This window comes from Cavia porcellus, unplaced genomic scaffold (genome assembly GCF_034190915.1).
Source record: "Cavia porcellus strain 051 isolate PalLab524CR breed Dunkin Hartley unplaced genomic scaffold, mCavPor4.1 scaffold_10, whole genome shotgun sequence".
In the NCBI taxonomy this organism is placed as follows: Eukaryota; Metazoa; Chordata; class Mammalia; order Rodentia; family Caviidae; genus Cavia; species Cavia porcellus.
In genome coordinates, this window is record NW_026947493.1 from 33,270,293 (window position 1) to 33,294,737 (window position 24,445).

At 36.8% G+C, this 24,445-nt stretch overlaps 1 protein-coding gene across 9 annotated transcripts in view; it reads right to left on the reverse strand.

Annotated features, from left to right (window-relative positions):
* Sfmbt1 (Scm like with four mbt domains 1) overlaps window positions 1-24,445 on the reverse strand; it is a 174,650-nt gene that overhangs the window by 75,025 nt on the left and 75,180 nt on the right. For all 9 annotated transcript variants that reach the window (XR_010050122.1, XR_010050120.1, XR_010050119.1 and 6 more), the window contains one exon: window positions 9,221-9,379. Coding sequence is in view for 5 of the 9 variants with exons in the window: in XM_063257246.1 (XP_063113316.1) it covers window positions 9,221-9,248 (28 nt within the window). In the remaining 4 variants the exon portion in view is untranslated. The remainder of the gene's footprint in view (window positions 1-9,220; window positions 9,380-24,445) is intronic.

A 24,445-nucleotide genomic window follows, 5' to 3' on the forward strand; every position in this document is an offset into this window, starting at 1 on the left:
AGGTTGGTTTGGTGGTCATGAATTTCTTCAGCTCTTCTTTGTCGTGGAAGTATCTTATTTCTCCATCAATTTTAAAGGACAGTTTTGTAGGGTACACCAATCTGGGTTAGAGGTCATTTTCCTTTAGGATTTGAAATACTTTACTCCATGCTCTTCTTGACTTCATTGTTTGTGTTGAGAATTCTGCTGCGATTCTGATGGGCTATCCTTTTATCCTGTTAAGACTTTTTTGTCTAACAGCTTTTAATATTCTGTCTTCATGTTGAATTTCTGGGATGTTAATTATTGTATGTCTGGCAGTAGGTTTATTTTGGTTATGACTAATTGGAGTTTTATATGCTTCACTTATCTTTGTATCAGTTTCTTTTCCAATGTTTGGGAAATTTTTTGCTATTATTTCTGTAAATAGTCTTTTGATATGATTTGTGTTGTCACCTTTTTTCATTTACATCTATCAATCTTATATTATTTTTCTTTGCATCATCTTGCAACTGTTGAAATTTTATTTCCTAATTCTTTGTTATTTTTAGAAGATCTTTCCTTTCTTGTTCAGTAAATGCAATCTTGTCTTCTAGGTCTGGGAAAATCTATCTTCACATTCATTGAGGCAGTTTTGCCAGCTTTCAATGGATTTTTTGATTTCCTGGATATCTTCTTGAATTTGTTTCATTCATTCTATTGCTTTCTTATATTGTTCATGCAAGGTTTTCATTTTCTTGCAGTGCTCCTCTATTTTTTTTAACTGTCTTCTTTAGATGTGCTCAGCATTTCTTTTATTATGTTTATGATTTCTTCTTTTACCTGATCTGAGTTCCTTTACAGCTTTCTGGAGTTGCTTCTTTACTTCAGTTGCTATCATTTCAGAAGTTTCAGGTGTATTGCTTAAATTTTCTTCTATGTTCATGTCTCCTAGGCTTGTTGGTGACAGACTGGAGGTTTGAGATTGCATTTTGTTCATTCTGTCATTTTCCTGTATTCCAGGTCCCTAGTGACACTTAAATGCTGCACAGATAGGGGAATGCACTGGGGGGACCTTCAGCACTCCCCACGTGACTCACCAAAGCTCCCCAGCTGTTTGTGTTCATTTGTCAGGGTTCTACCAGGTTCTACGTGGCATGGTGAGGTTGAATGGTATGTGGAGTATAATGGGCAGGCTTTCAGCTCATGTCATGTGGCACACCAAAGCTCCCTGGCTTCTTGGGGTCTCAGGGTGTGACTCTACCAGGTTCCAAGTAAAGACCTGCCAATGCACAGCTAAGTAGGGATCACTGTGGTGGGCTTCAGCTCACAGTGGCTCCTGCCTATCTGGACCCAGGTGATGACCTAAAGGTCCTGCACTGTTTGGGGACTCTGAGCGGAGGCCTACCAGGTTTCAAGCAGAGTTCCACAGCTATCCAACTAGGTAGGGATTTCTGTGGTGGGCTTCAGCTCACACACAGAGCTCCCAGCTCCATCAAGATTATGTATTACAAGTAGGATTCATCCTGGGATATAGGGATGGTTCAACATATGCAAATCAAAAAATGTATTAACAGAGCCACAAAAACCACATGATCATCCCAACAGATGCAGAAAACAATACCTAATCATGATTTTAAAAAATACAGAAAATTAGAATGAATGGTCTTTATATCAATTTGATAAAAGCCATCTTATGACAAACCAAGAGCCAAGACCATACTAAATGGTCAAAAACTGAAAGGTTCCACCCTAAAATCAGGAACAAGACAAAGCCAGATGTGGTGACACACACTATAATTCCAGCACTTGAGAGATTGAGGCAGGAGGATCACTACTATTTTAAGGCCAGTGTTGGCTACATAGTAAATTCAAGACCATTCTGAACTACATAGTGAGAGCCTATCTCAAAAAAAAAAAAAAAAACAAGAAAAAAAATCAGAAACAAAACAACAATGTTCACGGTCACCACATTTATTCATTATAGCTTAGGAAACATTAGCCAGAGCAATTAGAAAGAAATAAAAGGCATAAGGATGGGAAAGGAAGAAGTTAAATTATCATCATTTGAGGATTGTATACTCTTCCACAGAAGATCCCAAAAACTCCACTGAAAGACTAAATTTAATAACCCAATTCAGTCATGTAATTGTGTACAAAGTCACACTCAAAAATAGCTTTTATGTATATGAATAATTTCTGTACACAAATTCATTGAGAGCAAAATCAGAGAAACACACCCGTCACAACAGTATCCAAAAAAATAAAATACCTAGGAATCAATTTAATGAAGTAAAATGCCTTTACATTGAAAACTATGGTATTATCAAAATGGAGATCAAAGAAGGTATCAGAAAATGGAAAGATACCCCTCATTGTTGAGTAGGAAGAACCAATATAGTGAAAATGGCCATATCTCCAAAACCGGTACACAGATTTAATGAAATACCAATGAAAATATTAATAGCATATGTCACAGAACTAAAGAAAACAATCTTGAAATCTGTTTAGAACCAGAAGAGATCGAGAATAGCAGAAGTAATTCTGGGCAACAAAGGCAAGGCAGGGGGCATCATAATCCCAGACTTGAAATTATACTACAGAGCTACTGTGATTAAAAATAAATAGCATGGTACTGACAAACAGACCTGAGGGTCAGTGGAACAGATTAGAAGATGCAGAAAAAAACTCCTGTACACTCAGTCTTCTTATCTTAGACAAACGAGCTAAACACTTTCACTGGAAGACAGTCTCTTTAATAATAGTGCTGGAAAAACCTATTTTCCACATGCTGAAGACTAAAACTAGACCCATATGTTTCACCATGCATTAAACCAAAATCAAAATGGATTATAGACTTGTCAAAACAGAAACACTAACTCTGCTGGAAGACAGAATAAGGAGACTTCCGGGAGAACATGGCAGACAAATAACAGCAACCACGAAGGCTCTCTGAGATTACCAGCTTAGAATCCAGGAGTGGTGCCGTGTGAGGAGTCTTAAGCGAGGGGAGATATACCCTGCCAACCCAGGAACGAACTAAGCTGAGAGAAACCAACTGGAAATGCAATCCTGATGCTATAACAGGAACAGATAAAATCTCAGTGCGGAAGCTGGATCCTGCGCCACTGGAAGCAGCAATTTGAATTTCCTGCTGCCGCTGCTGCGTCCCAATCAGCACGGCAGGGAGAGACACCCGCGAAAGTTCTGAGAGTGGGAATCGGAGAACCAAACAGCATTGAGAGAGGGACTGGCAGGGAGCCCTGCATCAACCTGTGGTGAGTGAGAGAAATGGGGGCCCTTTCATAGACTAGGAGGCTCCAACAGAGGACATTCTGGGAACTGGCAGACTAGCCAGAACAGGGCCCTGCAGTGACTTTAGTCGCATATTTCCCTCTCAAGTGGGATTGGTGGGGAGCACTTAACCTGGTGACACTGCAGACTAAGATCCAGTAGGCTAGCCCAAACCAGGTCCCAGCGCCTGGTGGTGCACCCTAGCAGTGAAGCCTTCACTAGGTTGACCTGGAGGGACGGGCCCAGCAGAGGCTGCCCAGGTCTGTGTCTCCCTAGTACACTGCAGTGGGCAGGAACACCTAGCCGGCGGATTCAAACAAACTGTAACAGACAAAGACAAAAAGAAAACTGGGGCTCCTACATATGCTTGTATGGAAGGGACAAAAAGTATGGGAAGAGGGAACAACAAGAAAGGGTCCTCAGTCCCCAATCCTGAGACCATTGATCCAGGAAAGGTAAATGCAAAAGAGAATGAAGACAGAAAACATGCAATATCAGACACGGCACCAATAGACATAAAGCAGTATCTCCAGAACCTCATAGACGAGTTCAAAAGTGAAGTATTTAATGAAATAAAGCAAGAAATAAGTAGAATAGTTAGAGAAATGCTAAGCACTGCCCAAGAAAAAACAGATGGTGGAATGGAAGAACAGAAAAAAAGGGGAGAATTATTTGATGGAAAAAACATAGAATACGTGAAGCAGGTTCAAAGTGATTACCAGGAAACTAAAAACTCTATCAAAAGCTGGCATAACAGGTTGAAAGAAACTAAGGATAGATTATCAGAACTGGAGGACAGATTTGTAAGGTGGGAGCATGAAATGAAAAACTTCTTAAAAATAACAAGAAAAAACAAACAGCAATAATACAAAGGCTAGAAGATGATAAGAGGATCTATAACTTAAAAACATAAAAGAAGAAGTAGGGACACAAACAAATGAACTACAAAAGCTATTCGCAGAAATAATTCAGGAGAATTTCCCTAATTTAGCAAAAGGTAAAGATACTCAGATGTATGAGGCATACAGGACCCCAGCCACCTACAACCCAAACAGAGCTACACCCAGGCATATAATAATCAAAATTCCAGAAATCCAATATAAGAACAGAATATTAAAAGCCGTCAGAGACAATAGCTCAGCGGCATAAGCACCTGCCTTGCAAGCAGGCGGTCGTGAGTTCGATCCCCGGTACCGATAAAAATGAAAAAGACACAAAAAAAAAAAACAGAAACAGATCACTTACAAGGGAACACCCATCAGAATTACAGCAGACTTCTCGGCACAAACCATCAAATCACGAAGAGCGTGGGGGTAAATAATTCAAGCTTTGAAAGATAATAACCTCCAGCCAAGATTGATATATCCTGCACAACTGTCCCTGGAAATTGATGGAAAAACATGGTGCTTCCAGGATAAAGAGGAACTAGGGGAATTTGCAATCACCAATTCAACTCTACAGAGATTACTGCAGGATATTCTAAAAATGAAAAATACCAAGATTCCAGAAACAGTGGCAGAGAGGCCACAATGAATGGAGCAGAAAGCGAAATGAAGAAGACAAACTGACAACTAATGACAGAAAAAGAGCTCAACAGAAATAAGGCAGAGAAGGTTGGATGGTAGGAACAGCTATTTTGGAGAAAACAAGACATCATAATAGGTAGTGCTGATTTAATATCCTCTTGTTTCGAAGTCCCATCAAGCTTTTGTTCTTCTGTCTCCATCGGTTTTAATCTGTTATATCTTATTGGATTTTATTATATGTGATAATATAAACAAAAACTTTTATAGACAAGGAGATTATACAGAAACCATTGTTCATTTTCTGTTAGTTGATTCTAAATACCCTGTAATACTGTCATTCTCTTGAACGGTTTTACATTGTCTTGATATGTTTGATGCTACAATATACGAAGTTATACCCAAAGATTTTATGGAAAGAGACACTATGGTAACTACTTTTATGTCGAGATTATCTTGTGGTAAAACAGTATTTTGCTTAAATGGCTATGTTTTGACCTGCAATGTTTTGCTGTTATACCTTCTTTTTTATCTCAATCTCTTTATTATCTTTTTTATTTTTATCCTTTTAATTAAGGGAAAAATAAAAAAATAGGATATATTACAGTAACCCACACTGATTTCCTATTAACTTGATTTGAAACCCTGTATTGCTCTCACCATCTTGTTTTGACTGATTTTCCTCTATTGTGTTAATGCTTGATAGTACCAAGTTCGAAAGTATAGGCAACAACTATGAAGACAATAAGATTCATTATGGCACCCATTCTGGTTGACTATTATCTTCTTTTGAAGTCCTCTAATGTCTCCAATGTTTTGGTTTTATTGGTCTTATTCTTTACTGTTTTGTTCAATTTTATTATAACTGATGATATAGGCAATTCTTTTTAAGATAGCAAGAGGCATTATGGTAACCATTGTTGATCACCTTGTGTTTTGTTTTTATATTATGTATTATGTCCATCCTTTTGATTTGACTGACTCTGTCCTGTTATGTTGCATTTGGTTTTACTTTTTTCAAAAAAAAAAAAAGTACTAAGAACTGTGGGAGTAATAAAACCCAAAATGTGTAATTGTCATTGTACAAAAGAAAGGAAAAGAAAGTGCTCTAAAGGATATAACTACATATATATTTAAGTGTATAAGATAGATAACCATCTTCCTGAGTTTTGTTGGATCATTGAACAAAACTGTTTGCAGTCTCACTGTTTGAAAAGTCCCCTCTATATGCTTTAATTTTGTAACTTGAACAACTATTTCTAAGACGACAATATGTAATTAACTAGTGATTTCCTACTGTTTATTTTTTCTGAAATTCTGTATAACTTGTACCCTTTTTGGTTTTTTTTCTTTTTTCTCCTTAAATAAAAATTTTTTAAAAAGACAGAATAAGTAGAATTCTTGAAGACACTTGTGTAGGCAAAGACTTTATGAACAAAACCCTGATTGCACAGGAAATATCACAATGAATCAACAACTGAGATCTCATTTTATTAAAAAGCTTTTGCACAGCAAAAGAAATCACTGATAGAGCGAAGAGACAATCTACAGTGTGCTAAAAAATTTGGGGCAGCTGTTCCTCAGGCAAAGACCTAATATGTAGACTATACCGTATAAAGGACTCAAAAAAAAAAATCAGATTTCTCCCAAACTTAAAAGACTTAATCCAAAAAAGGGGCTGGAGATTTAGCTCAGCGGCATAAGCGCCTGCCTTGCAAGCAGGCAGTCGTGAGTTCGATCCCTGGTACCAATAAAAAGGAGAAAGACAAAAAAAAAAAAAAAAAAAAAAAAAAGACCTAATACCAAAAATAGACACCTGAAATGAAATTCTCAGACGAAGAAGTAGAAGTAGAAATAGCAAATAAATATATGGAAAAATGTTCAGTATCACTAGTCATTCAAGAGATGCAAATTAAAACAATGTTGAGATTCCTTCTAACTCAAGAAAGAATCGCTGTCACCAAGGAAATCACCAGTAACAAATGCTAGTGAGGCTGTGGGGAAAAAGAAACCCTTCTACACTGTTGGTGGGAGTGTAGACTCGTATAATCACTATGGAGAGCCTCAAAAAACTAAAACCAGGGGTTTCATTTGACCCAGATATTCCTCTTCTTGGTGGTACCTTCCTAAAAGAATTAAAAGCATCTTATCACAGTGACATATGCATACCCATGTTTATAAGGGCACAGTTTGTAACAGCTAAATCTTGGAAACAGCCCAAATACCCGCTGACCAATGATAAAGAAGATGTGATTTTTTTATATAACAAAATACTAGTCCACTCTAATGAAGCATAAGCTTGAGACATTTATAATGAATGGATGCACCTTGAGACCATATCCTCAAATGAAATAAATCAGACATGTATGTGTAAATACTATACTGTTTCCTGCGCTATGAGAAACAAAGTATAAATAAGTATCAAAATGTGTAACAGATACTGTGAAATGGGAAGAAAATGTTCAAGTGAGAAAGGAAACAGGGTGGGGTGGGGCAGGAAAATAAAGATAAAATGGAAACAAAACTTTTGTAAATAAAGGGGGGAGAATGGGTTCAGCTCAGCAGCACAAGTGCTTGCCTTGCAGGTGCAAGGTTATGAGTTTGATCTCCAGTACCAAAATCAATCAACAGAATAAGGAGGGGAAGAAGGGTTGAAGCGAAGGAAAAGGAATGAGAAAAAAAAAACAGCAGCAAGATATATCATGCACAGGTACAAATTCCCTATGATGAATATTATTATTAAGTATGTCTAAAATATACCCAAAAGAATTTTAAAAAGAAACTTACTTCAGATATAATACCAGTATTTTGAAAGCAAAAACATGAAAAACATACAAAATAGAAACATTAATCAAAAGAAATCAGAAATAGGTAAATACATAGAGACAGCAAACAGATTGATTTCCAGAACACCAACAGAACAGGAAATAACTGCCAGTGGTTTGTTTGAGGGATTTTTAAAATGTTCTGAAATTAGCAGCGGTGGTTATTCATTTTGTGATTATATTAAAAACCACTGAATTTAATGAGGGATATGACTCCTTGGTAGATCACTTGCCTACTACGTATAAGGTTCTGGATTGAACCTCCAGCATTGTAAAAACAAAAACTGAGCTATGAATTCCTAAAGGGTGAATCTTATGGTGTGTGAATTATATCTCAAAACATTACACTTCAAAAAAGTTTTATTTTTTTAAGACAAAACCTCGGGGCTGGGGATTTAGCTCAGCGGCATAAGTGCCTGCCTTGCAAGCAGGCAGTCGTGAGTTCAATCCCTGGTACCGATAAAAAGGAAAAAGACAAAAAAAAAAAAAAAAAGACAAAACCTCAACAGCAAAACAAACCAATTAGCACTGACATGAAGAGGTACTTCATCAAAGAGGATGTAGGGATGTCAAAAGATCATATATAAAGATATTCAACACCACTGGTGAATAGGGAAATATAAAGACCGTGATGAACTGTCTCTGTACAACCATCAGAATGACTTCAATAAAAATGATTATACCAAATTACTGTAAGAATGCAGAGAAACTATGTCTCTGACATTGCTGATGACAATGAAAATGGTACAGCTACTCTGAAAAATAGTCTGATAGTTTCTTCACTAAAGCTGTAATTTATAAAATTGTGCTCCTCAGAATAAGGCTCCTAAAATGAAATCTTATGTATATAATTATTAATAATGCATTCTAATAGCCAAAAACTGGAAAAAACCAAAACATACTACAAGAGATGAACAATTAATAGTAAACGGTAATACATACATAGAATGCTATATAGAAATAAAAAATAACAGTATTGACATAGCCAAGAACCTCAATAGATCTCCAGGCTATTATTTTGAGAAAGAGAAAGCTTGTAAAAGGTCACACACTGACTCTATGCACGTAGCATTCTTTAAGTAACAGAAATTACGAACAGTTGCCTGGAGTTAGAAACACAGAAAAGAGGGTGGGAGCTCTTCATGGATAATGAAATAGATCTATAACCTGACTAACGAAATAAACACAGGAATCTACATGTTTGGTAAAATGACACAGAATTGCAAAGACTTAATATCAATATCATTTCACAGACTTTATATTATAGCTATACAAAAATGAATTAATGGGAGAAAATGGGTGAAGGGAACACAAGACCTGTCAGTGTTATCTTTGCAACTTCCTCTGAACTGATAACTATTTCAAAATAATTAAAAGTAACAAAATAAAAATACTGCTTAAAAAAGAAGTCTGTCTGCACAAATTACTTATTTTTTCAACAAACATTATATTAGTATCCTTAGGTCAGGTTCTCTGACAGATACAGTTCATGGCAATGAAAAACAATGCATGCCTTCAAAGACCTTCCAGTTTAGTGGTAAAAAGTCCAAACAATAAAACATGGGTAAGTAATGCAATTCTATACTCTGCAGACTAAATTATGCTCAGTAAATCCAATACCTGCATCAGGCTGCTGTTCTCCGTTCATCTCCACAGCACATGGGCTACCTCCTCCCCATACAAAGGAAAGGCCTGATGGTCCTGCTACAATCTGCTACAAGATGACTTGCAGATTTCAAGTGTCGGTCCAATGGGCATCCAAAGGTCCAAATGAAAGTGCTGAAAAATCAAAAAGAAATACACAAACATCCTGAATCTCAAAAGTATTTACTCACTCATAACACAGCACTTGACTGGGTTCAGAGGTAAAATAAAACTGGCAGGAGAGATGGGTTTGGGGAAAAAAAACAGTATCTTTTCTAAATCTGAAGTGCATGCATTTGTAGAAAGAGGTGGAGGGAGAAAGACAGCAAGTCCAAGAGCAGAACTCACCAGGACCTTGATAAGATAATTTAAAGATCATAACCAAGTACATGTGTATGAATCCTGTCCTCTAAACTTAGATTACCACACTTGGTACCACGATTCCTACCCACAAAAACATTTCCTTATGGTTTTGAGGGTGGGATATGGTGTTTGTTTTCAGAGCTCTTCTTACCCAATGAATAGGATACCATATGTTATGAACTTTATCTAGTTTATCTTCTATTTTTCCTTATTTTCCATTTCATTTCACTAGACTATTATGCAGAAGCAAATTTTCAACTATGTTATTCTACAGTTACAAAGAGAACACATTCAAAGTAAGTTCTGAACCCATTTTTTATTACTTTACTGGAGTACAATTCTCATATAAAACTTTCTGCTTTATCCAAGTGTAGGGGTCCTTGCCTGTAGTCCCAGCACTCTGGGAGGCTGAGGTTTGATTGCAAGTTCAAGTCCAGCCTGGGAAACTTAGCAACTCAGTGAGATATCATTTCAAAATAAAATAACAAAGGGTTTGGGATGGAGGTAGCTGTGTGTGAAGGCCTTAGGTTCAGTCCCCAGTACAAAATGAAAAACCCACTTTAAATGCACATTCTAATAATTTTTAGTAGCTTAATAGTATATAATCATCACCATAATCCAATTTTAGAATATTTCTGTCACCCTGAAAAGAAGCTTAATGGTGATGTATGGTTCCTCCATCTCCCCTTTCTAGGCTCAGGCCACTAATCTACTTTCTGTCTCCAGAAGATTTTGCCTTTCTTCGATACTTCACATAAATGAAATCATACAATATGTGATCTTTTGTGCATTTCTTTCACTTAAGTTGCTGAGGTTCATCCATGTTGTTGAACGAATAAATCTATTTATTCTTGCTTTATAAACACGTAAAACAACCTAAGACATGACCTCTATATGTGCCTAGCTGACGAAAAGCTGTAGGATGGCATGACAGGAACTGAAAACAAGAGCAACAACACGTAAGGAGCATAGCCACCTTACAATGCAGCTTTGAGGGTGTTAGTCTGCAAGATCACCGGCATCTTGGGTGTACATGACAGCCCTTAAAAACTGATTCTCACTAAGGATTTAGCTCAGCAGCTCAAGTGCTTGCCTGGTAAGTGCAAGGTTGTGACTTTGATCTTGGTACAAAAAAAAAAAAAAAAAAAAAAAAACCCTTCTCAAAAAACTGCTTCTCATGAACAATTTTAATCACTAACAAATAGTTTAGATTTTAATACTGTATATTCCTTGAAATGGTGGCTATCTAAAATATAACAGTTTTAGATGGGAGGCAGGGATACCAAGATTCTTATTTCAGCTTTACTACCTATACAATCTTATACAGTATTATACTATGTTAAACTTTTATCTGTAAATGAAGTAAGGTCTTTTCAGATTTTAATAATTTCATTACAAAGTTTTAACGATTTTTAAGTTATTTAAGTGCCAGTTACCCAAATAGTTATATATAAGTACTAAAACCCAGACCTTCTCAAAGGAACAAGTGAACAAAAATTTGAGAGTGATATTTAAATCTAAATATACTTTCTCCCCTCTCTTTACTTTTCTATCCCAAGCCCCCAAACAACTAAACTGTAGCACTCCAGCTCCTAACTCATTCACTCCTCACATACTGATCAACACATGTTAGGGGATAAAACTATACTTCAACTGGGGGCAGACAATCATTTAAAGAGCCAGGCATGGTGGCACACGCCTGTAATTCCAACACCTGGGAGGCGAAGGCAGGAGGACCACTGCAAGCTCAAGACCAGTGTGGGGTACAAAGTGAGCTCAAGCCCAGTCTGAACTGCACAGCAAGATCCTGTCTTAAAAAGGGGGAAAAAAAAAAGCTAGGGATCTAGTTCAGCTGCATAAGTGCCTGCCTAGCTAGCATGAGGTCGAGTTCAATGCCCAGTACAAAAAAATTTTTTTCATTTTTAAAGTACTGTACTCTCAAGTAAAAGTACTGGATGCTAAAAACATAAAGGCAAGCGTAACTTGAACCAGGAGGTCACTAAATGTCCTTAAGAAAATGACATTTAACCACCAACAGAGTGAAGAGATAACCCACGCTGTTCTTCAGACAAAGGATTGTTGTGAAATTCTGTACCAATTTCACTATGTTGTCTCAATTGGCTTCATTCTGTCTTATTTTACTACCTTCAAAATAATAAAAAAAATTTTTAAAAAGAACATATAGTCTGTTCTTCAAAGGATTGTTGTGAAGGTCTGTACTAATTTCACTATACTGTCTCAATTGGCTTCGTTCTGTCTTATTCTGTTTTATTTTACTACCTTCAAAACAATTAAACATATTTTTTTAAAAAGAACATGTAAAGAACTGAAAAAAACCCATTCTCCCAAATTTAAATACTCAATCCAAAAATGGGCAATTGAGATGAATACACACTTCTCAGATAAACAAATACAAACAGCAAATAAATATGTGAAACACTGTTCAACACTGCTGGTCATTCAAGAGACGCAAATTAAAACAATGTTGAGATTCCACCTCACTCCAGAAAGAATGGCTATCATTAATAAATCAACCATTAACAAATGGGGAAAAAGGAATGCTTCTCCACTGCTGGTGAGAGTGTAGACTGAAGCAATCACTGTGGAGATTCCTCAAAAGCTAGGATTGGAGGTCCCATTCGAACAGCTATTCCCCTTCTGGGTATATTCCTAAAACAATTAAAAACATCATACCACAGCAATATATGCGCATCTATGTTTATAGCAACACAATTTGTAATACCTAGATCTTGAAAACAGCCTAAATGTCCATTCACTTTGGAATGCATAAAAAATGTGGTATTTTTAATACAATGGAGCACTACTCAGTCATAAAGAAGATAAACTGCAGACTTTCATAGGTAAATGGATGTAACTTACTAGTGAAATAAATCAGACACACGTGTAAACACTGGATTGTTTCACTAGTATGAGAAGCTGAAAGAAACTACATACATAAAGGAGGATTAAAATAGTTATACTACTGGTTTCTCTGAGCTCACTGAAAAGAAAGGTTTGTGCTAGTATTGTTCAGACGATTAAATGCAGGTGTCTTGTACTGTAACTGATTTGAAGATAACACTGTGCAATCTATATACCACTGTTATCCCCTAAATGTTGTTTTGAAATTGTTTTCTTTTCTCTCTAAAATTTTAAAAAAAGAAAGAAAATAACATTCAAGCTGAATACAGGGGAAATAGCAATTAGGCAAAAAGAGTAAAGAAAAGGATTACAGAATACACAGACTCTGAAGTGGGAAGGACAAGAGCAACCACGATAGCTGGAGCGTGGAAATCAACAGAGTAAGTGATATATGAAACTGGGTAGCAGATAATATTTACCAAGGATTGATTATGTGATGGCACTGACCTAGCACCTAAACTTAACACTATCCAAGTCCACAAGGTGGCTATTAGTATCATGGGGTTCCCAGGTATAAAACAAGTACCTCAGTCAACCAGGGTCCATAGTAAAACAGCTGTATGCTATGTCCTCAAAAACTACACTGCCTCTCCATGAGAAGCAAAGAAGGGGAAAAGATCATACCCGTGTTTCAGAAAGAGCACTCTGGACCTAGGTAGAAACCATAAAGGAGTGACAACATACACAACACACATGACCAAAAATATGCGTAAGTAAAACTGAAAGACAGATGGGATAGGTGACAATATCTGCAACATTTACATGGTAATGAGTTAGCCAGGCATGGTGGTCACACCTATAATATCATCTACTTGGAAAGCGGAAGGAGAAGCATCACAAGCTCCAGGATATCCAGGACAATCTAAGAGGCACTTTGTCTCAAAGTATAGTAAAAAGGGCTGGGCATCAGGTATGGTGGCACATACCTATGATTCCAGCACTCAAGAGGCTGAAGAGGAAGAGGGTTAATAGGTTAATTTCTATAAACAAGCACCTATAAACCAATAAGCAAAAAAACTGAGCAAAATATGCAAATAATCCACACTGAAAAATCAATACTGTACATAATTATAAAGTATGAATAATCAGGATGTGCTTATAAAATGTGCTCAATCTCAGTAATAAACAAAAATTCTAATTATATACTATTGTTTTGACTTTTCAGATTGGTAAAACTTTCTTTTTTCTTTTGAGATTGGGTCTTCCTGTGTAATTCAGGTTAGTCTTGAATTTACTATGTAATCTAGGCCAACCTTGAACTGGTGGCAATTCTTTTGCCTCAGCTTACTGAATGCTGGGATTACTGGTGTGTGGCATCACACCCAGCTTAGTAAATTACTGGCAAAGAAGGTGGAAGAATGGAAGGACTTTGGGATGTAGCCTGGTCTCAAATCTTTAACACAAAATACATGTGGAAAAATACATACTCAAAGGTGTTTGCCAAGTATTATCCAGAACAGTGAGAAACTGAAGAGAACCTACATGCCCATGAACCAGGAATGAGATGGTGTATTTATTTAAGCAGATCCATGAAAACATTTGGAAACACTGTCCACACTGGCTAAGCACAAAAAAAAAAAAAAAAAAAAAAAAAAAGCCAGTGAGGGACAATATTACTTATGTTAACTTTAAAAAACCCCATGTCCAATGTTCATTTGCCTTTGTGATTTTGACAAATGAATACATGTCAACTGTATCATTTGTAAAAGGGAGATACTAGTATCATAATTACCTTATTTATTTCACAGGGGTGCTAGGAACATTAGTAATCCAAAAGAACACTTAAGAAAACAGTAGCTATTGACTAAATGCTGAATTAATGTTAACTATTAAGCAGGGCTGACAGGGTCAAATTCCTATTTAGTTGGACTAATTTAGTTGATAAGACACTTCGATACGGTTTTGATGGAGTAAAGGCAGTGTTAATAAGTACCTGTTGGTTCACACTTCAGTAGATGATGGTATCTGCTTATGATCATAAACTTTTGGAGCAGAGAGGCACAGAATGTAAAAATAGTAACTACAATAAAAGAAACTTCAAAACCAAAAGTTATGTAGTGGAAGAAATGCAAATCTTTTTTTTTTTTTTTTTTTTTTTTTTGTCTTTTTCCTTTTCATCGGTACCAGGGATTGAACTCACGACTGCCTGCTTGCAAGGCAGGTGCTTATGCCACTGACCTAAATCCCCAGCCCCAGAAATGCAAATCTTATGCAGCTGAAAGCAAAGGTTGTGACATTTTCTTCAGTTTTACATCATCACTTAGATTTTAGCCAAAGAGCAATCAATCAGTTCATCATCTTAGGAGGATGAGAAATAAGCTGATGAAGGATTTTGCTGTGCAACATCTGTTGGCTCTATGCAATGAGAAAAAACAGTAAGATATCCAGTTTAGTACAAGAATTTTTTTTTCTTTTTTAGGGTCTTGCTATGCAGTTCAGGCTGGCCTTGAGCTCACTTTGTAGCCCAAGCTAGTCTGGAGCTCTCAACAATCCTCCTGCCTCAGCCTCTCAAGTGCTGGGATTACAGGCGTGAGCCACCATGCCCGGCTAGTACAAGAAATTTAATGCACTTCTGATTTATTTCCTTTATTTCACTTGCTTCGTACTCATGTTGCTTTACTGATCTTGTCTACTGGCAGTATTTTGTATTATAATTCCTCTTCTGGTAATCAGAACACATGAAGAGTTATTCATTTAGTTCTTTTGAATCAACTAACTGGTGTGACCTTGCTCATTTTATTTAATAATTTAGTGAACTAAAAATGTGATATTTAGTTATACATTTGTAAAGGATTCTAAAACAAAACATACTGAAGTTGGAAAAAATTAGAAACATTTAAACAAGCTGGACCTGGTAATACATGCCTGTAATCCCAACACCGGAAGAGGCAGAGGCCGGAGGATGCCAATTTTGAGTCTTGCTAGGGCAACTTGGTTGTTTCAAAAATGAAAAGGGAAGGGGTACATAGCTCAGTGATTGAGAATCTTGGGTTCAATTCTTAGTGGCACACACACACACACACACACACTCCCCACAAATTTTAGAAGCAAAGACAACAAAGTAACTTTGAAGTTAAGAATTTTAAAAAGGGAATGAAACCAAAATGAACTTGCTATTCAATTTAATGATATATCAGTGTAAAATAAAACCACCCTGGAGGGGCTGGAGGTATACCTTAGCAGTGCAACATTTGCCTACTTCATGAAGTCCTGGATTTGAGCCGCATCACCATAAAAACGTAAATAAGTAAAAATCAAACCATGGTCAAACAATTACCTTTAACAGACCTTTTAAAAGATCTAAATATTACTTGAATGACAATTACACCTGCTTTTCCTTCCTGCTTTGTTTCAGTTTACACAAGTGGTCCGCAGTAGTGACTTGACATCATGCTGATGCGTTGTTTTCCAAGGCTAAGATAACATTGACGGTATCACAGGGATGCTGAGTGCAAACCTGTAACAGGTGATAGATACATTCCTGTAATCTGAGCTACTCAGTAGCTGAGGCAGTAGAATCTCAAATTAGAGGCCATCCTAGGAACTTAAGATCCCATTTCTTTTTTTCTTCCTTCAAATCAGATTTCATTGATACCTTTTAGATACACATAATAATCACTCATCATAGAAAATTTATACCTGTACATGATATAACTTGATTCTTTTTTTCCCATTCCCCTACCCTCCCCCTTCAACCCTTAAGAACTCGTTTCTTAAAAACAATAGAAAACCATGGTAGAACTCCTTATACAGCAGTTTTATATGTCTTTTTAGTTTTATGTGTCTATAGGAATGTTTAGTTCTGTCCTGCTTTGTTGTTTCTCCCTCTAATATGGAAAGGATAGAAATACATGCTAAGACTCATGCTTACGTAAAACCTATAAACAGTTTATGAGAACTGATCTTATGACACATGATGAAATGAACAAATACTTTGAAGGAAAAAAAGGGGCACTGCAGTACCCAGTGCCGATTCCAGAGTGTTATGATGTGAAATCCAGCAATATTATTAATCTTTGTTCAGAAGGATTTTAATCTAATAAATTTTTAAGTCTCAACATAACGAAGATATGGATAAATGCATACATGTCTAAGTGTATAGGATTGATACTCATATTACTTACTTTTTGTTGAATAGCTGAACAGAATGGTTTGTAGTCTCCCTGGTTGAAGTCCCATTTATATGTTCTACTTTTGTATCTTGAACAATTATTTGTGGGGAGACAATATGTATACATCAACTAGTGATTTATTACTATTTATTTCTTTTCTTTGAAAGTATGTACTATTTCTGCCCATTTTCTATTGTTTTATCTTTCTTTAAATTTAAAAAAAAACAGAAAACAAAAAACCCTGGTGCAAATACGACAGTGCAAGAAAGATGTCTGGGAGAAAGATCCTCAGTCAAATGATTCACCATGTCTGATACAAATAACTTTAAAGGCATAGTACCCAGGCACACACCTGTAATCCTGAGAGAATGAGGCAGGAGAATCACAAACTAGAGACCACCCTGAGCAATTCTGTGATCTAGCAACATCTTGACACTCATGCACAAACACACAGTCTATAGATGCAGCTCAGTGCAAAAGCCCACACTAGACAAACCCTGAGAATGCTTTAAACAAAATCTAGAACTTGAGAATAATAATAAGCAAAACTGAAAACCAACAAACAAAATAGAAAACCAAATTATGGAGCCAACCCTAACCCTTTTAAAGCATTATTTTGGACCAGCAGTAAGAAATTGTTTGCACACACATACACACACAGAGTCACTAAAAACTGTTACTGCTTACAGAAATGTTTTTCTTCCCAATAAAAATTCCAATTGTTTTATTCAGTTCGATGATGCGATGGGGTACTAGAGACTAAATTCAGGGTCTTCTCTGAGAGCTACATCACACCAGCACTTTAAGTGCTTTTTTTTGAGACAAGGTCTCTCACTAACTCATTAAATGGTACATGTAGGACTTGAACTTGTGATTTTTCTGCCTTAGCCTCCCAGAGCACTGAGATTATGAATATAACCACCACACCTAGCTTGATGAACTAATTTTGAAAGAGAAAATGTGTTTGGAAAAAGATGATATATGATGAGGCAAATTCTATCAATGCACTTAAAATAGTGTGGGATTAGCAAAAGCAGATTATATCAGTAATGTAGAATGATGTTAAAAAATAAATCCTATTTAATGAGAGTAGTATGTGATTAAAAATGGCATAGTAAAGCATTTGTGAAAAGATGCAAATAAATAACATTAAAAAGCTACATTTTGGGGAAGAAAAAATTAGACCTTTATTTTACACTACAATAAATAAATTCCAGGTGAATAAAAAGGGAACAAGATTTAAAACAAATTAAAAGAAAACATAGGTGAATATGGTTATAACCTTGGGTAGCACAGACTTCCATAAGTAAGAAACCTATTAAAAAAGTGATTAAATGAACATTTAAAGCTTCTAGTTGGCAAGAACAACCATAAACAACTTTAAAAGGCAAACTGTATACTAAACTGATGCCAGCATGTACAACATGAATGCTAACAGCCATAACAATAAGACATCATCTACAGATACAATAAATTTAAAAGACTAACCAAATAAAGAAAAAAATTAAAGGTCACATATGGACAACAATTTAACAAAAGAATTACCAATGGCCAATCATCTTATGAAAACACATTCAATCTCAACAGCTAAAATAAGTGTTCACTCAGACTGGCAGAAAATAGATATTAGTAATATACAGATGAAGACACAGAGAAATACAAACTGTCATTACCAATTGAAGAAGGTATATGATATTATCCTTTTAGAAAAAAACTTAATTCTATCATAACTTAACTTACATTCTCTACAACCCACAAGTTCCACTTACAATATCAACTTTAGGAAAATACTCAGAGAAAATAAGGAAATAAACAGTGTAACAACTGCAAAGAAAGAATTGAAATGGTCTTCATTACCATGGCACACATGGAGAGACACCTCTACGTGTACAAAGTAGAAAGAGCTGCAATGTTTGCTTGAGCAATGTCTGCACTAGGAAAAACTGGAAACGTCAATGCCATCCAATAAGTTACAGTGTATTTAGAAGGTATCAGTTGAAAAAGATGAAACCACTTAATGAATAGCTTATGTTGAGGTGACAAAAAAAGGAGTACTGTACAAATCAGAGAAGAGTACTGTACAAATCAGAGAAGATCTATCTGGCTATCTGTGCATGTGTATATAAAGGTTTATATAAAACACAAATGCAACAAAACTATTTCTATAGATATATATGCACATAAACCTTTAAAATGGTCTGGAAAAACAAAGCCAAATCATTAACAGTGTTTCTAAGAGTGAGACACAGGGTAGTATAAAAGGGAATTGTTACCTATCTGCATTGGATAAACTTTTTATGACAGTGTACTTATGTTTATTTCAATGATTTAAAACTTTAAGAAAATCCATTTATTAACATGAAAGGTTATTTTGGTGTACTGTTTTGATACCAGGGATTGAACTCATGAGCTCATGTTCACCACGATGGTTTAGTTTTGTTTTGTTTTGGTACTGGGGATCAAACTCAGAACCTTGTGCTTGCCAAGCAGGTACTGTGCCACTGGAGCTATATCCCCAGCTTATTTAGCCACTCTTTCAATAAATATTTACCAGAAACCAACCATGTTCCAGGCCCAATCACAATATTCCAGATACATCAGTAAAAAACAACAACAAAAAACTATAATCTCTGCCCTTACAAAGCTCATACTTTAGTGTGATGAAAAAAGTGCAGTGCTGTACTTTTCAAAAATATTAAATCACAGAACTAGGCAAGAATGTTAAATAGGGTAGGGAGACTTGAGGCTAAACTGAGGAGGTAATATAGACAAAAACTTGAAAGAGATACAGAAGGAAAGGGTATGCCAGACAGAGAGAAAAACCAGCACAGAGATCTAAAAGTGAGAGCAGGTACATTATGCTCCAGGAACAGAAACAGGCTTGTTTAAAAGCAGACAGTAACAGGTAAACAGGCTTTAGGAACACACAGAAGAGCAAGAAGTCAACTTTATACTGCATGCCACACACCCCATCCTGGCTGTGAGCACCTTCACACGCCTATATTCCTTAAAGAACTATACTTAATGATCCTAATCCTCTGGCAGTGACAAAACCTAACAGCATTGCTCATGGGAGTATAAACTGGTGCAGTAAGAGTCCAATAGTCTTCAAAACACTCAATACAGAGTTAGAATAAAACCCAGTATTTCGATCATCAATATATACCAAATTCAAACAAAAACTTGCCCCTGAATGTTGACAGTCCTGTTATTCATTTTAGCCAGAAGACAGAAAAAACTCAAATGTCTAGCAACCAATTAATGGATAACTAAAAAACAGCATTAATAATACAGGGTAATATTATTCAGTCATAAAAGAAGTGACATACTAATACAACATAAATATATGAATTAAGAAATATTATGACAAACCAGACACAGAGACCACATATTGTGTACTCTCACTTAGAAAATGTCTAAAAAGCTTAATTCTGTTTTCACCTTCAACAGATACACAAAGTAGATTACTGATTGCCAAGGACTTGTGGAGAGAGGGTAATGAGGGGCAAATGCTGAGGCATTCAGGGCTTTTTGTTGTTGCTGCTGCTGCCACTGATGGGGGGGGAGGTGTGAAAGATATACTGAAACATTAAAAACTTAGATTGCACCGGTAAAAACCGTACCACTCTGTAACAATTGGTGGCTCTGTATAAAAGAAAACCTACCAAACTGTATACTTTAAATAAGTGAATTTTATGCTACAAAAAATAGTGTATCTCAAGCTGTAAAAAAGGCAGGGGGAGGTTTATACTGAAGGACACAACTTTGTTCTCCATAATCCCAAGTACTGAAGATTGAACTCAAGGCCTCACACATCCTGGGCAAGTGCTCTACCACCAAGCCACATCTTTAGACTTTTTCAAAAATCTGAGACAAGGCCTCACTAAGTTGTCCAGATTGGCCTTAAATTTGTGATCTTTCTACCTCCCAAGCAGCTAGGATTGTTGAGGCATGCCACCATACCAGCACACAATTGTGCATTTAAAAAAAAAAAAAAAAAGAAATGAAAAGAAAGAAAAACATTATTCTCATTACCAAATATAGAAGCCAATGACGAGGGGCTGGGGATTTAGCTCAGCGGCATAAGTGCCTGCTTTGCAAGCGGGTGGTCGTGAGTTCAATCCCTGGTACCGATAAAAAAAAAAAAAAGCCAATGACGAAAAAGCAACAAAAAGTCTGGGTTACCAGGCCAGACACAGTAGCGCCCATCTATAATTCCAGCACTTGGTAGGCTGAGCAGGAGGATTGCCATGAGTTTGAGGCCAACATGTATTATACAGTAAAACCATGTCTCAAAAATAAATAAATAAGTAAGTAAATCTGAGTTACCATTAGCATACAAAACAAGGAAGGAGAGAACTTCCACGACAATGGTGGAGCAGTAAGCAGTAGAGAAAACAGCCTCTCTGAGAGTCACCATCCAGACTCTGGAATATGGCATCACAAAGAAGACAAGAAGGAAGTGGGTCTCTGGGACCCAGGAAGAATCTGAAGCATGAACTGAAGCCCACAGAGTAAAAAGAAAAACTTAAAAGGAAGAAGAAGGTGGCAGCCAGCAGCGCCTTTACCCTGAGACAGAATTCACTCATGGCCACAGTATGGTGATAGCTGGTGACCCCAGTGGACTCTGCACAGAGCTGTGCTAGTGGAAGCACAGGCGTGGAGGACTGCACTGGCTGATGGTGAGTACACAGGACTTAGTTCTCCCACAGGGAGAGGGCAGTTGACCAGGAGTCATTCTGGAGAAGGGCAGGCTGAGCTTGGAACCCAGAACTGTGGCTAGCTTCATCTAGCAGCTGCTTGGACTGAAAACTGCTTGGACTGTGGGGAACCCAATGAGTCTGCTCTCAGGACAGGCCTGCTGAGATTATGAACTATCCTGACAAAAAGCTGCTGCTGGCTTGCTGAGATGGATTGGCACGATTCAGGGTTCTATCTCCACAGGTTGTCTACTATGAGCTCAGAGAGAGTCCTAGAAGCGCATTGTTTTTCTTTTTCTTTCTCCTTCATTGTTTTTATCAGTGTGAGAGTGGTTCCTAACCTCTTTGTAGGTGTGGTTCTGTTCTGATCTTCCTCTTATCTCTTTATCTCTCTTTTCCTTCAGTTCTACACCAGTTTCCCCAAGTTGGCATGATTCCCATCTTTGTCCTCCAACCTTACTTCTAATCTCTTTCACTTCTTCCACTTCTCTATTTTCTCCTTAATCCAATTTAAATTTTAACCCTCAAAAGAAAAATTGACACATTACAGATTTTTACATAGCATATAATTATATTTTTGTTTGTAAGTTTTTATTTTAAAGAGAATAAAACCCAACAAAACAAAACAATAAATCCAAACAAAACAAAGCAGAGAAAATGGTACAGAACTTCAAAACAGGATATTAGGAAAGCAACGATGACTACCATAATATATCTTGCTATTTTCACAATAGTTGTCCTTACCATCAGCTATGCCAAAATCAGACAAAACAGATTAAAACCAATAAAAACATTGAATTAAACAAAAACAATAAATTGGAACAAAACAAAACAATGAGAATAATACTGCACACTGTGTTATCTTCAAAATACTTGCTCAGGTTACCAGACACAGGAATAAAATAAAACAGTAAATGGAACAAAACATTGGATTTCAAAAACAAGACAGAAGGAACCCCCCACAGCTGACACGATGCACACTGCCATCCTCCAGGTAGATGCCCGGACCACCAGCCCCAGAGTCAGTGGAACAATGCAAGCATCAAGCTCTTCTCTTCACGGCTCTCTATAGCTGCTATCATCTCACCCTGAGTCTTGTGAATCGTGGCGGGGAGGAGGGGCCTCTCTTTTGGTTTTCAGCCTGTACTTTCTCTTCTGGCTGAGGCTCTTAGCCATCAGCATAGTGAAGCCCACTTCACACGAAGGTGTACTTTCTCTTCTGGCAGAGGCTCTTTTCAATCAACCTGGTGGAGCTTGCTTCACGGGAAGGCCTGGTTTTGTTTTACACTTTTTATATAATCACAAATCTAGTTCATATGGTTAAAAGTTGCAAAATAAGTGTTAGCTCAGTTTGTTGTATTCTAGGCTGAGTTTCATGCTACTGGTACCACTACAGGCAAAACGACATAACTGTTCTAAACAGCTGTTGGTACTGCTACTCCATGACTAAGATTAACTGAGGATCACAGAAAATACGTTGTCACAGTGCCAAAGAACCACAGACTAGGCCAAATGAGCAACAATTTCTAATTTCCAACTAACTGAACAGGTAAGATCTTTCAACAGACTCAAAATTCAAAAACCAGCTACACTTGGAAGATACCTCGGAGAAGTAATCATCACCTAAGGGTACTAAACACTACCAATAAGGTAACAAACACACCATAGGCAACTTACAAGCATCTCTCCAGCAATTAAACTAAACAACAACAAAAAAAGAGAAAATAAAATCAGAAGACACTTAGAGTACAACCCCTTACATCCACTTCACTAAAGGCAAATCCACAGAGCAATGAGGTGGGACAAACCAAAAGCCTCCACCAAGTCTCTCTGAAGTGGTAACAACAAAGCAACTGAACAAGGCTCTGGAAAAAAAAAATCAGAAATAATCAATCAGATAACTACAGAGATTATCAAAATACACACCATGCTTAGGAGAGCAGATACACACACACATACACACACACACACACAAACACACAAAATAAGACAAGCTTAAGAAAATTATGGAAGACCAGAGCAAAGAAATGGAAACCAGGGGAGATCGGATTGGGCTCAGTGGTGTAAGCACCTGCCAGGCCAAGCACAAGGTCATGAGCTGAATCCCTGGAACCAAAAGACAAACAAAAAAACAAATGAAATCCAGAAAGCACATTCAAGTAGATATACAGGAGAATAAAAACTCGATTGAAAGTATTGAAAGCAGATTAGCCCAATGTGAGGATGGGATCTCAGCTATTGAAGAGAGGCTTGCAGTTAGCAACCAGGAAAAGAAAGATTTCTCAAAAATAGCAAGGGACCATGAGAAATCAATCCAGCAGATGCTAGATGAGACAAAAAAAGAATAACTTAAAATTATTAGGAGCCAATGAGACATGAGGAAATACGACAAATGACATAAAAAACTTTCCTGATAGAGAAAAAGAATTTGACATACACATAAACAAGACACAAAGAACTCCAATTAGCAATGATTGAAAAAAAACTACAGCCAAGCATATCATAGTCAAGATTCTAGAAATTCAATAGAAGAACAGAATCGTGCAAGTTGTTAGAGAAAAGAAACACATCACCTATAAAGAAAAGCGCATCAGAATCACAGATGACTTCTCAGCATAAACTCTCAAGTCAAGGAGAGTTTGGAGCAATTACAAGTTCTGAAGGAAAACAACTTTTAACCCAGGATGATGTAGCCCACAAAACCATCTTTCAAAATTGAGGGGAAAAATTAGTTACTTCCATGACAAGGAACATCTAAGGAAATTTATGACCACCAAACCAGCACTCCAAAATGCTCTGAAGGACATTCTAGAAAGAGATAATAAGGACTACAACTCCATGAACCCCAACAGAAGAAATCTACCAGGGAAGGCAAACAACTAGAGGGACAGGAAAAAGTGGGATAGCTAACAACAGGAAAATAACATGAAAAGGATAAGTTAATATATATCAGTTATAACCATTAATGTTAATGGTCTCAATTCACCAGCCATAAGATACAGATTGGCCAAATAGATCAAGAAACAAAATCCAACAACATGCTGCATATAAGAAACACATTTAATTCAAAAAGAAACTGGTAGACTAAAAGTCAAAGGATGGAA